The sequence below is a fragment of the Plectrocnemia conspersa genome, unplaced genomic scaffold (assembly GCF_051122295.1).
Source record: "Plectrocnemia conspersa isolate PC_06_02 unplaced genomic scaffold, ASM5112229v1 ptg000008l, whole genome shotgun sequence".
In the NCBI taxonomy this organism is placed as follows: domain Eukaryota; kingdom Metazoa; phylum Arthropoda; class Insecta; order Trichoptera; family Polycentropodidae; genus Plectrocnemia; species Plectrocnemia conspersa.
The window spans coordinates 16,769,371-16,782,552 of record NW_028277172.1 but is presented as its reverse complement, the minus strand read 5'-3'; the positions used below and the strand labels follow the sequence as shown (position 1 = coordinate 16,782,552).

Sequence of the window (13,182 nt, the reverse complement as noted above, 5' to 3'; positions counted from 1 at the left end):
TTGGTGTTTTTAAAAACATATTTTTCCTTACAAAAGTAAAGGTTTTAACTTAATATTGATATAAATATTTTCATTAAAAAAATTGTAATAAATTAAATTTAAATAAATATCGAATAAAGTGTTTTTAAATTGTTTCAATACATTTTCACCTATCGTACCGATAACACAAATAATATTATGTTAATAATAATAAGTTAATCAAAGTTAATAATAATAAGTTCATTTTTTAACATAATTTTTTTTCATGATTTAAACGAAAAATAATCAAAGTCTCGAGTCCCGGGAATTCCCGGGACTTTAAAAATTTGGGTCTCGAGTCCCGGGAATCGAAAAAACCCGAGACTTCAGAATCCCTAATTTCTACTAGTTTGGCTTCGAGTAGTATCAAAACAATAAGTTTTAGTAACAAATCAGGGTTAAAATAATAGAAGTCTTAATAATAATAATAATAATAAAAAAATAGCAGTACTGAAATTGTTTTGATTTGCTAATAACAAAAAAAAACATTTTACTAATATGATTTACAATAGTTACAAATTTTAAATTTGCACCACACTATATTGCAAAACATGCTATATAATTTGCTGAAAAAAGTTACATAGTACGAACAGCTGTCATATAATAATAAGCTATACAAATCAAGTATTTTATGTAGTCTTAATGCAATTTTACTATATAAAGTAGCGTTTCCTGAACTTTTCTGAGAGCAGATTATTATGGAAAACATTTTGTGGAATAGATTGAGATTTTTTACTGAAATGCAATTTAGTGGTCAATGTGATATCATTTTTAGAATTTTTCTTAATTCTTGCGACTTAAAAAGTAAAAGGTTGTTATATTCATGTTCTAATTATTTTCACAATGTAGTGAATATCATGTTACATGTTATATAATAAACATGAATTTATTAAAATGGATAACTGTCAGAAATGGACAGTTTCCGATAACAAATTAATTATGAGCTTATATCTAGGCGCTAACTCTTTTATTTCAATTCATATAAGTCTTCGTTGATTCTATCAATAATGTTGTGAAAATATAATAGATTTACAAATGTAAAAATAAATCATATAAGATTAAAATTATGACATACTGATAAACGTAATAGGATTTAATTAATTAAATATCCAAATTTTATAATGAGACCTTATCAATAAAAGGTAACTTATTCAACTAAAAAAATGTGAGGACACTTTGCCACGCATAAGGAGAAAACACCGCTTTTCTGAGAGAATCCACTTCCTTCGCCAGACGCCGGTAAAATGTAGTCAACAAATGTAAAAAAATAATATAAAATAAAAAGGTTGGTCAGACTGTTATAGATATATGTAGATGGATATAATTAATGATATATTATAGTATTTTTTTATGTCTACCCATATCAATAGAATATAAATTTAATAAATATTATTAGGCTATATATACATACATAAATTATAGCTAAAGATATATATAACCAATTAAATTTATTAAACATAATTATTATTGGCTTAGTTCTAGCCCCATGTAGCTCATTTCACCATTTAAGTTTACTATATTTTATGGTTTGGACTAAGCTGACAATATTCTTAGTTTAATATTCATCAAACACATAGTCTTCAACATCATCGTCTTGCGATCGTAGAATTTGAGATAATGATTCCATTTCTGGAGCCGCATTTTTATCAGGAACGTCAACGTCGTCTTCATAGTATTCTGATTCTGAAATCATAATCGATTTGTTTATAAATATTGTGTGAGAAATATTTTTTTTTATTGTTCTTAACACATACCATCATCCATGTTATTGATTTGCTTTGAATTGTCTTCTTGTACTACAATGGGCACAGAAGGAGTTCTCGGTGATACCATTACAGGCAAGCCGATAGATCCGGATAGCTTAGGGTTTTTAGATCGTCTATTCGAATTCATGACTATCGGTGAATTTAATATAGTTGGATTTACGTTACTAATCGACAATTTTCTCCTAAAATAAATGAAAAAGTTTATGATACATTAACTATATATTTATAGTTCATAAAAAAATACTAACTTTCTACTTGGCGATTCTTCAACAATCGGTGTTATAAACGTTGCCGGTTTGATATCATTGATTTCTGAAGAAGTTCCTTCATCTTTATCAGTGGTTTTGTTTAAGCTCATCAAAATATCATAGTTAATTTTGCTGCTGATTTTCTTCTCTTGCAACATCTTTTCAATGGCTTCTCCGGCCGACGAAGATGGACCTATTGCATTCTTCTTCTTCGCGCCGGTTTTCTTCTTCCTCTTCTCAGGTTTGCCTTCTTCTCTTTCTTTAGCAAGTTTTTCAGCCTTCACTATAATAATAATAAACTCACATTTATGGATAAAGAAAAAATATCAAGAGGAGATATTAGCTCATTACTCCTAAATTAATTATTTCAATAAGGTATATATGTACAATTTGACCAATTCATACTCACATCTCTGACCTTCCAGATAAGATGCGTTCGTTTTGTGCCACAGTTGTGTTTTGTAAGTGACTTCATTAGCAGACATGATGATTGAGTTGATTTCATCGTCATCTATATCATCTAAAGATTCTCCAACAATGCTATTATCTTCCACTGGCAGCGGTGTCGATGGCGTATTGTTAGGCATTATCACAGTAGCTGTCATTGTCGGACGGATATCAGGGTTTGTGTTGAGACCCATACTCGCTAAATCCGGACCTAATAAAATATTTTATATCAACATATGAACTAGACGGATATGATTTCCATTGCATACCTAAACCGGCTTCAATGTTTATCATTGGAACTGGATCTGGATCGTCCTCAAACGATTCTTCCAATACACCTAAGGTAGATTGCAAGACAAACTTTTCGGTTTCTAAGTTTTCCATATCAATTTCCTCTTCCGGGGCTGAAATATAAGTATACATTTAAAATACTAGACACATGATATTTTGATTCAATACAAATAAATACCCTTTTTAGCTACTCTAACTTTCTTTTTACTGTCTTTCTCGAGTTGTGTTTCAATTTCTTTTTGAAGATGTGTGATAACAATCTCTCCGTCTTTTTCTGATAACTGTTTTAGAAAATCGAAAGCATTAGGACAAGATACAAAAAAAGGATTTATTCAACGAACCTTCTTCAAACGTTCTCTATCTTTTTTCCTAGCTGCGATGAAAGCTGGAGGGTCTTGCTCTTCTTCTAAATCAACCGTTAAGAATTCATCAAGAGTCAACGCTCCAGATGGTGTGTCACCGAACTCGATGAGTCTCTTTCTAAGTGTAGATTCATGTACTTTTACAATGCGTACAACGTCTGAAGCTTCTCTGCTAAATTCGTGTAGACGAGCCGCTAGTAACAGAGCTAAAAATATATATTTTGCTTTAATACCAATAATAATAAACAATTTCATATTCAGAGTGCTCACTACTAACTGTGGAACAACTGTTACATAATAAGAATTATTACTGTCAGTCATTCCGTCTTTATAAATCTTAGATAATCAGATAGATTAATTGAAATGCCTATTAGGCTCAAAACGATCAGCCAATGAAAAAATACACAATCAGTTCGCATACAGTGAAACTAACAGGTAACTTAATGATGGAATGCGATATGTATGAAGGAGTAGAAGACTTCCAGTACATACTAATATAAACTCTTATCAAATAAAATGGCAGTATAAATTAAAAGACGCATAATATTCAGAAACGGAGCATTCAATGCATCCAAGCATTTACTCGGATCCTGATTAATAAGCCGGTGCTCAAAAAAGCTTATATATAAAACCATAGTACGGCTAGTCGTTAGATACAAATGTGAGTTTGACACAAAAAAATACACCTTTTGAGCAAAAACACCTAAGAAAAATATTTGGATCGATCAAAATCCTAAATGGAACTTACAGCATCAGAATGAATCACGAGCTGGAGGAGCTGACTAAGCATGAAAAGCTTACCAGATTTTATAAATCTTAATGAATGATATAAAAGATGGAACAATTGTCTCAATAATGATCTGGACAAATTGAAGATAAAAACTGAAACACCACCGGTGAAAAATTATTGTGAGCCAGGTCAAGATCTGTAAAAGGTTGTAGGTATAACACAGGAAAGACATGCAATAACTTAAATTTTAAGAATCTTACCAGCGCCACACAATCCGGAAGGTCTTCTACCAGAATGTAACGAGTCTCTTTTCATTCTTTGTACCAGTCGAAGGGCTGTGGTCGTTACTTCCTGCGTTTTATCGCCCAAATCTAATTGATTGGCAAACCGAAGGATGTACAAGCAAGGGTCTGAAAAAATAATAATAAAAAATGATTAATGCATAACAATACAATTTTATACAGTCACGAATATATTTTATATGTAATTAGATATACTTTGTTGTGGTTTTTGTACTAGGAACCTATTAGACAAAGCAATTTATGATAGCTTAACAATCTTTATTTATGTACAAAACAATAAATATATTCAATAGTCTTGGTTTGAGTTACCTCAGATGACCTCTTTTGGGTCTAAATTAATAGAATGAAAGGTGCTACTCCGTTCAGTAAGTAATCTTAAAAAAAGTAACTGAGAAATTACACATCTGAATCTAAACAAAGCAGGCATTTTTGTAATTCATCGACAAAAACTGAAAGAATTGAAATTAACCGGTATTCAAGACAATGCAAAAGTGTGCAAGCAAATTGCAATTGCAACGATATGGCGTGGGATTTGACGTGTAATTCGCACGTTTACTTACTGACACTATTATATGGTTTGACACGACACTGGTAGTAAATAACATAATACAATTAGATAAAATATTTTAGATTCTTCATAAATATAAGATTCATAAGCATGTATATTCTCTAGTTCTCAATTTACTTTAAGATCAGTTTTATGATCTTATCGATCAAATAATTTAAGTGTTAAAGTTACTAGAGCAAAATTCTATTCTAAATTAGGTATTATTAACTATTATTTGTTTTTCATATTCTATGACGTAAAATGTAATAATAAATTTTAACCTTTAGACTGAATCTCATCTAAAAGTAAAAGAAGTGATTTTCAGGTTCTTCCATTCTGTAGATTCACAATGTGAAAGGTATATAAACATTGTAATGAGCCTAAATTGATGTAAACAATTACCACAGTCGATTCACTAAGTTGAATATTTAATTAGAGGTATCAATTGGTTCGATAAATCAACGGAAAATATATGTATAACATATCCATAAAAATATAATTTATTTATAATATAATACTTGCTATTTATAATTTATTTATTTAACATCTGAGATTAATATAGTTGTATTTTAGTTCAATTTCAAAAATCAAGATGAAAAACTATCGAAATTAAACAAAACAAATCTTTACCATTTTTAGAAAAAATAATAGGACTTTTGGACACACGGTTTATAGGAAAAAACACATACAAATCGATATTTAAACACTAATTCTCACCATCATTCTTCACAACTAAACTCTGTATTACATAAAGTTAGGAATTTAAAAATGTCAAAGAAGCATTCAAATTAAATGGCTTCAATAATATTTGTAATAAAAAAAAATATAATAATAAAATGATATTTCACATTTACCATACGTTCGAGGGATGTCGAAAAAGATAGGGCGAGTACTTTTCAAAGAGGGTGTCAGAACTATTTTTACATAAATCTTATATTAATATAGGAACCATTCTACCGAATGGAAAAGATAAAATTTATAATAAATCAAAGGAATATACTAAATTTATTTTGGCAATTGTGTCAAAATTTACATTGGTTAAACAAACGGTAGGATTTTACAAAGAAAACTAGAACATTAAAACGCGATACAATGCTTTGATGAAAATCACCATTACAATTTTGATACAACTAAAACTTTAAGCAAAATTAAAAACACAATTGTAAAATATTATAGAGAAGCAATTAAAATAGAAATTAAAAGAAAAATAGCACTAAATAAATGCAAAAGCAATTTCGGATACATAGTTACCGGTTTTAAACCAAGTTGAATTAGATTAAACAAATATCATACATCATATCACATTACAGTAATCTGAACTTAAAAAAAATTGGTTTTTAAAAATGCAATAGAAACAAATGCCTATAAATAGTTGGTTGGGAGCTAAAAACAAGTCATCTAAATAAAATATTGGCAAATATCAGTCGATATGAAGAGATTTGAAGGCACTGACGGTTGATTATATACATAAACTCGGTCTTTTATACCTGACGACGGTGGGATGATGTTGGAACCAGAATGATGTGACGCCATGCCACCAGTGGCGCATGCGCATGCGCTTCTCGGATACGAAGTCTCGGATAACAAAATACTATGATTGTATGTACATATAAATAAATATATATTCAAATAATAATAATAATTTAATACCACTACTTGGTCCTTTATGGACCCGCCTGCATATAAGTTGTGATAACTTTCTGAAGAAGAAAAATGCGGCGTTGCGAATTTGTTCGGCGTGTAGTGGCGAGTTGGCGGCCCTGTAGTAGTACTTTAATTACAGAAAGGGTAAGCCAACGGGGCTTTGGCCGTTTATATCTGACAACGGCAGAATGGTGTCTGGACTTAGGGGGATAGTGACGCGACGATGAGCGACTGGTGGTGCAACACCAAGCAACAAGTGGCCCGGCACCAAGCGACAAGTGGCGCGATACCAAGCGACTAGTGACACGATAGCAACTGCAAGTGGCGCATGCGCAAGGCTTGCATTCACCATGTTAGATCGCAGAATCGGATACCAATATACGATTTTAGATCGCAGAGTCACAAACATTTAAAGAATAAATGATAGTATCAACTAGACAGCATCACCTGGTCGTGCTGAATACTATTGGGGGACCAAAAAGTAATCAAAATTTTTGTTTGCTTGCAGAAAACATTTATTTACAAGATCATATTAAATACTAATTTAAAAGAAATCCATCATTATCAATGACCTTTTGACAACGTGTAGGCAAATTTTCAATTCCCTTTTTGCAGAACTCTTTTGGTTTTTAAATAAAAAACTTTTCTATTTTTTTTTATCTCGCCAACATTTTAATTTTTTTTTCCAGAAAATTTTTCTTTCTTTTTTCAATCCGAAGATATGTAAATATATATGTATATCTTAGTAAATTGATTATTTTTGAGAATGAATATTGAGAAGTAAAAAACAACATCAGACTTTTCTTAAAATCAGACAGCACGTCGTAATACAAGTCTAGAATCAACATTCATTTGATCTTAAAGATTGACTCACTGACCAAGTTATACGGTAAATACGCCATTTCTGCGCACAGACATACAACCTTGCAATGATGTTTGAATTCATTTACCTCAATCTACCGCTTGATTGACGTAATTATATACTAGCAGCTATCGCAGTAGATTTTCACGAAAATGTTATATATACGCCTTTATTGTTACAATTTCGCCACGATAGGTGGATTCCTGCGTCAATTGTGAACAATGGACCTAAATATGTATGCGCAAGTATGACCTGATGATCCTGACTTAATTAAAACAATATCAATGTTCCGACTGCGGCGACAGTCTGCGCCGAGCTGCCATTTGAGCTGACGTGGTCTTCGAATCCATAGCACTTTTATGGATAAAGTGAGGAAGGTGATGCCGGCGGTTGGAGAAACGGCAGAAAGACGATCGAGAGGATAGCTATCGCCAAGACGAAGTGGTCAGCTATGTTCAAGCCGGCGGTGGCGTCTCTGAGGAGCGACGAAAGGAGCAGGAACAGACGTAAGTTGGCAAAAATATGCTAAAATATCATACTATCAAAGCTAGTTCCGCTAAGACTATAAAGAGTGGCAGGAAAATATCATTATTCCATCGCGCCAATCGCGTTGCAAATTGGCAGGAAAGAGTAACATGCCAGTTACTAGTACCATATCTAAACAATGCGAAAGTAACATCTCAGTCTGGTTGTATGGGTTGGAAATATTTTAATTATGTGTGATTCCCGTTTGGTTTGTGCAAACACTACGTGTGTTCGTAACACCATTTCAATTTCCGTTAAAATGTCACAATATTTTAAAGATACGTTAAGAAAGCCTTTAAGAATAGTTCAACCTTAAAAGAGTAGGAGAGACTCTCTATACTTTTACATTCTTGTAAAATACTATTTTAAATAAATAAAGATGACATTTTAATGAGAAATGTCTTCAATATATTTTTTTAAGAATTGCACACAAATCACAGTAAAAAAATTATATTTATTTCTAGTAAAAATTAAATTATTATAACTTATTTTTAAATGAATTGTTACTAAATAAATAATATCACTTTTATTTGGAAATTAAATTAATCGTTGTTAAAGTAAATTAAGTCTATCGTTGCAACACGACTAACGTTAGCCCAATACGTTACTATATGATAAACACAATCAATAAGTAGTAAGATGCCAGATTGAAATTAAAATCTGTAAATCAGTGACATATATTTTAATTGTGTAACACGATATTCATCAATGAGATTAGAAAAATCTAGGAAAACCTAATTTGTGATGACCGATTTTAATTATAATTATATAATAATCACTAATTTTGATCTCCCAAATACGATATAATTTGAAAAACAATAGGGTACATATGGGATTCGAACCCAGGTCTTACTTTAAATATGCGTCACTGGTCAATCGTGTTGGTATTAATTTATTTATTTTATTAAATCTTCCGTTGTAACCTGTCTGCGAATCGGTGACATCTATATGCGTAATATAATTTATAACAAACAGATGTTACTGCAGCTGGGGCCGGTTTTTCAATAATAGCACATTTTTTTAAAATAAAAATTTGAGTGCCGCTGCAAGGGCTCGAGCCCGCAACCTCAGAGTTATTAGTCTGAAACGTTACGAACTACGCTATTCCGTCCTTAATTTTATTTTACTTATTTATTTGAAAATATATATTATCGCCATAGTACGACGCAGTATACAAATGTTCCGATTGGTTATACGTGGATTCAAAAGCAAGCAGACAAGCATAAATTTTATGGTTGCCTCCTTACGAGCGAAGTATATGAGATTATGAGTGTATACGTTTTATAGTGTGTGACAAATACAAATTAAAAGTGTCCTTAAAAACATTTTCGAACCTTTCGAAAAATGAAATGATCGAATTCGGTCTATAAATAGATTCATAAATGTTTAGGTTTTTGTAATAGAAAAATTATGTCTTTAAATAATTAAATCAAACGTTTCACTATTAGTTTATTCTTTAAGCACTGAAAAAATCAAATTGAATGAGAACTGCATTACATGAATATTTTATGTTAATAAATTAATCTAAAATTCATGTCAATAAAATAACTACGTGACCAATATCATTATGTAAGCCTTTTTAACATTCAAATTTCGTATAAACTTTCGCTCATTTTTTATCGTAAGAATAGCAACATTTTGATTGACTATTAAACTATTCATTATTATTTTGACAATTTTTAATTGGACGATCCGCTACTGCACTTGTCGCATTATTGTGGCGCTACTTACAAAAGCGTGTGCGTCTACACAAACCAATTATAATTTAGCAGCAAAATTTGTAGACGAAAAACAAGTAGACGATTAATTCAGCAATGACATTATTCATTTATTCTTTTACATTGTTTTTCAGCACTTTTATTTCTTGCAGTTATGAGCGCAGTGTGCCCACTACCAACTGTGGCACAATCGTGACACGATAACAAACTATCGAATTTGTTTATATCATCCGGACACGTGCGGTCTAGGTCACATTGGGCGACCTCGAAAGAACTCAAATACATATGCATAAGTGACGTTCCGATATTAAAATACCTGGAATACCATCACTATCGACCAAACACGTTAAAACATATTGTATTTCATTGACAAAAATATTTAAAAAGTTATATTATTAAATACGGTCACGGGTTCGAGCCACGGTAGCAGAACTTTTATTCATAAAGTGCACTAATAATTAAAACTGACCCTCGTTGCAAAGGGACATCTTTTGATTATAAATTATAATACACGTAATAATTTATAATAAATTATTTAGATGTCACCGATTCCCAGGCTTTCAGTCTGGTGGTTAATACTTACTTGTAGTTATTTATTATGTCAAATTGAATTATCCAGTTAGTATAGATTTACCTATACGCCTGTCAGCTTACAACGGAAGATTAAAAATATATTTATCATGAACTGTCACGCAATGATGGTTAGCCCAAAATCATTAAAATATAAATAGTATTTTAAATGATTGTATACCTTATATATGCAAAATAGTTGTTCAGTGTAATTTGCAATATTTATTATATTTACACACTATTAGGTATTATTTAATGGAAAAGAGCATTGCTCTTATTTAATATACTTTCTTTGTATTAAGGTTGATTAAAAAGTTTTAAAAATAAATTGACCTGATATACTTTGATGAATGGTCGATTTCATTGTCCAAGAAATCGATCTTACGGTTCATTGTCATTTCAACGACAAAAAAGCGATAGCTACCATTTTTCACCGTTAGCACTTTCAAACGAGATGAATTGAAATATTGAACTGCAAATAACGACTTAAGCTGGTTAACTGTTAATTTAATAAAATTAATATTTATTTCAACGATAGAAATGTTGTGATAGTCATACATAAAATACAAAAAATTAACATATGGAAATTTCGCAACGGAATTAAAAAAACGATATTCAACACGACGACCTTACCAAAGTATCCGATTCGCTTCGCAATAACGATACTAGTTTTATATTTAACTGACTATAAAAAGCTGGTATGAAACAACAATGTGACGAGGGTTTTGGAAACATTAACGTCTTACAAGCGCTGGAAAACACCAATCAAAAAAGCAATTAAACATATCAGTGGTTTGATCTGATATTGACATACAAATTTTTATTTGACCTATTTGAATATAACTATTGTGTGCAGTAGAAAATCATAATACATATCAATGAAATTATAAATTAAAATATTTAGCATTTATTATCTAAAGTCCACCTTGTTGTACATATCAATATATTATTACGAAAAGTGAAAGATACACAGAATGATTTCGGTCAAACAGAAACATTTGATGAAATTCAAAATTTGCAATGTGCGCAGTTTATTTACGAAACCTAATAAAAATGCAATTTTCAAGGTTGATTCCAGGTAAAAAATTTGAATTCCCAAACAGAATGGTAAATAATAAGCGGTAATGGATTTAATGCATATTTATTTATATTGTTAACATTTTCATAGTACACTATAAGAATCGTTTCTATTATATATTATCAGTTAATAAGCTTCATCGCAATGAATGTTTTTTTATGTAGTCCTTTCTGAGGATTCTAAGAACATGTTTTTTTATTTATGATATTAAATTATTTACGTCGTAATAATTTATAATACTTATTCAGCGACCATGAGTCAAGCATGTGGTACGTACTACTTAAAAATACGATTCCAAATTTGCCTTTACCTTCGAGTCCGATAATAAAGAGATAGGGGACGCGGCTTTATAATTTTTTATTATGCGAAATATATTGATGGAATAGTAGAATTGCTCGCTATGCGGAATATCTTGATAGAGTAATAGTTGACTCATTAGCCATAAAACTAAACATTAGTCCAGAAGATCCCCGGAATACAATTTTTTCTCCATCAAGAATTACATAGAGAACCCTTAAACACATGGCATTGACTATCATCACGTATTTGCAGACTTGAGAAAACGTATGATCGTAAAAAACAAGAGTATACCAGGTGATTTATGTTTTTTTTCAATGCGCTTACTGCCCCATTCCCATTGCTGGAAACCAGTTAGAAAATATTGAGCCAGCATTTTTTATCACAAATCTGACTATCAAGACTTGAAAAGTTTTCTCAATTCGTCATGATGGTCATCACTACCATCAGCACCATTTTTTTCAGCTCCTCATGGCTATCGCCAAAAACATCATTGTATTTGGTAAGCTCGTTCAGAAGCTGAATGGCTCGTGATTGTGATGACTCTAAAGGTCGCAGTCGAAAGTCACAGAGCATTGACAGATTGTCGATACCGCCCCTTAGCAACTTTCAAAAGTGTTCCATTGAGTATACGCTACTCAGACTCAGAAATTTTCTTTGAATTTTTTTGAATCGCCAATATATTATTGAAGTGACACGCGCTCCGCATAACGAAGCCGAGCACCCTCAATGCGAACTTTAGCGATGTGCATACAAAATCGTCATTCCCAAGTCATCGACGGAAGCATGTCTGCTTAAAACGCCTCCGCCTAAACTGTAAGAGAATTCCACCGGACAAGGATACCCAGAAAATGTGACAACCTGACATTGGCGATACTGAAAGGTAGTCGATTGTCGATCAACTATCTCTACAGCAACTCCAGATCTTTCTTTAACACGCTCAGGTCATCAGCATATAATAAATATTCTGAGTTATTAATTGCATCTTTAATGAAGAGCAAAAAGAACAGATTGGGTCCCTGTGGTACTTTAAAATGAGCTAAACGATTGCCAGCAACTCGAAAAAAGTTAACAAGACCGCTAGAGAAACCTCATGCTCATGACTTTGTCGAATGTTTTTTAAAAGTCGGTATACTACATCGACATGGATTTTAAAATCGAGGGATTTTGTCATCACCTTCGAAAGGCACAAGAGCGGCCGTGAAACGACGCGGACGAAACCCGTAAAATATATATTAACTACACATTATATATCATTCACGGTAAAAAAATGTTAGATTATAAAATAACATATTAAAATAATTTATTTGTATTATATATTATTTTACGTATAAAATATGATATTAGTATTTGAGGTTATGTCAGGAATGTCTTTGATCAATATTGTATGTAGAATGAAATATAGTTTGTACAATTTTAGAAATTGTTCACTTTAACTAACTTTATTTCGGTTAACATTTTTTACATTCATTTTATAGTAAATGAAAATATGAGATCGTTTTTATTGTTCTTCGTTTCAATTTTTATACGTTAATTTTAAATATAAAATAAATTGTTTCTTTACTAAGGAAAAGCTTAATCAATGAGCAACAAGAATTTATAAAAAAAATATTGTGTACTATGAAAATGTTTACAGTTGAGCAAACAATAAAAGTAAATGAATGTACAATACATTAAATTCATGATCACTGAATATTTATTATTCTGTTTAGTAATTCAAAAAAATTTGATTACCTTGTAAACTACATTTTTATTAAATTTAGTATATGAATGGTGA

General features: G+C 31.2%; 2 protein-coding genes across 4 annotated transcripts in view; one reads left to right on the top strand and one right to left on the bottom strand.

Moving 5' to 3' along the window:
- Positions 1–468: 468 nt before the first annotated feature.
- Positions 469–13,182, bottom strand: part of Brf (Brf RNA polymerase III subunit) — a 37,870-nt gene continuing 25,156 nt past the window's right edge. The window contains exons 1-9 of one of the 3 annotated variants that reach the window (XM_088189285.1): positions 7,306–7,326; positions 4,123–4,272; positions 3,112–3,338; positions 2,949–3,051; positions 2,749–2,883; positions 2,442–2,690; positions 2,033–2,315; positions 1,773–1,966; positions 469–1,701 (exon numbers count right to left, since the gene is read on the bottom strand). In XM_088189285.1, the coding sequence (XP_088045411.1) occupies positions 1,574–1,701; positions 1,773–1,966; positions 2,033–2,315; positions 2,442–2,690; positions 2,749–2,883; positions 2,949–3,051; positions 3,112–3,338; positions 4,123–4,177 (1,374 nt within the window). In that variant the 5' untranslated portion in view covers positions 4,178–4,272; positions 7,306–7,326 and the 3' untranslated portion in view covers positions 469–1,573. Of the gene's footprint in view, positions 1,702–1,772; positions 1,967–2,032; positions 2,316–2,441; positions 2,691–2,748; positions 2,884–2,948; positions 3,052–3,111; positions 3,339–4,122; positions 4,273–6,198; positions 6,266–7,305; positions 7,327–13,182 lie in introns of those variants that run through there. The other 2 variants (XM_088189286.1, XM_088189284.1) reach the window with 2 other exon arrangements.
- LOC148233167 (BTB/POZ domain-containing protein 6-B-like) overlaps positions 7,465–13,182 on the top strand; it is a 28,666-nt gene continuing 22,948 nt past the window's right edge. The window contains exon 1 of the mRNA XM_088189288.1: positions 7,465–7,723. Coding sequence (XP_088045414.1) covers positions 7,669–7,723 — 55 coding nt within the window. The 5' untranslated portion in view covers positions 7,465–7,668. The remainder of the gene's footprint in view (positions 7,724–13,182) is intronic.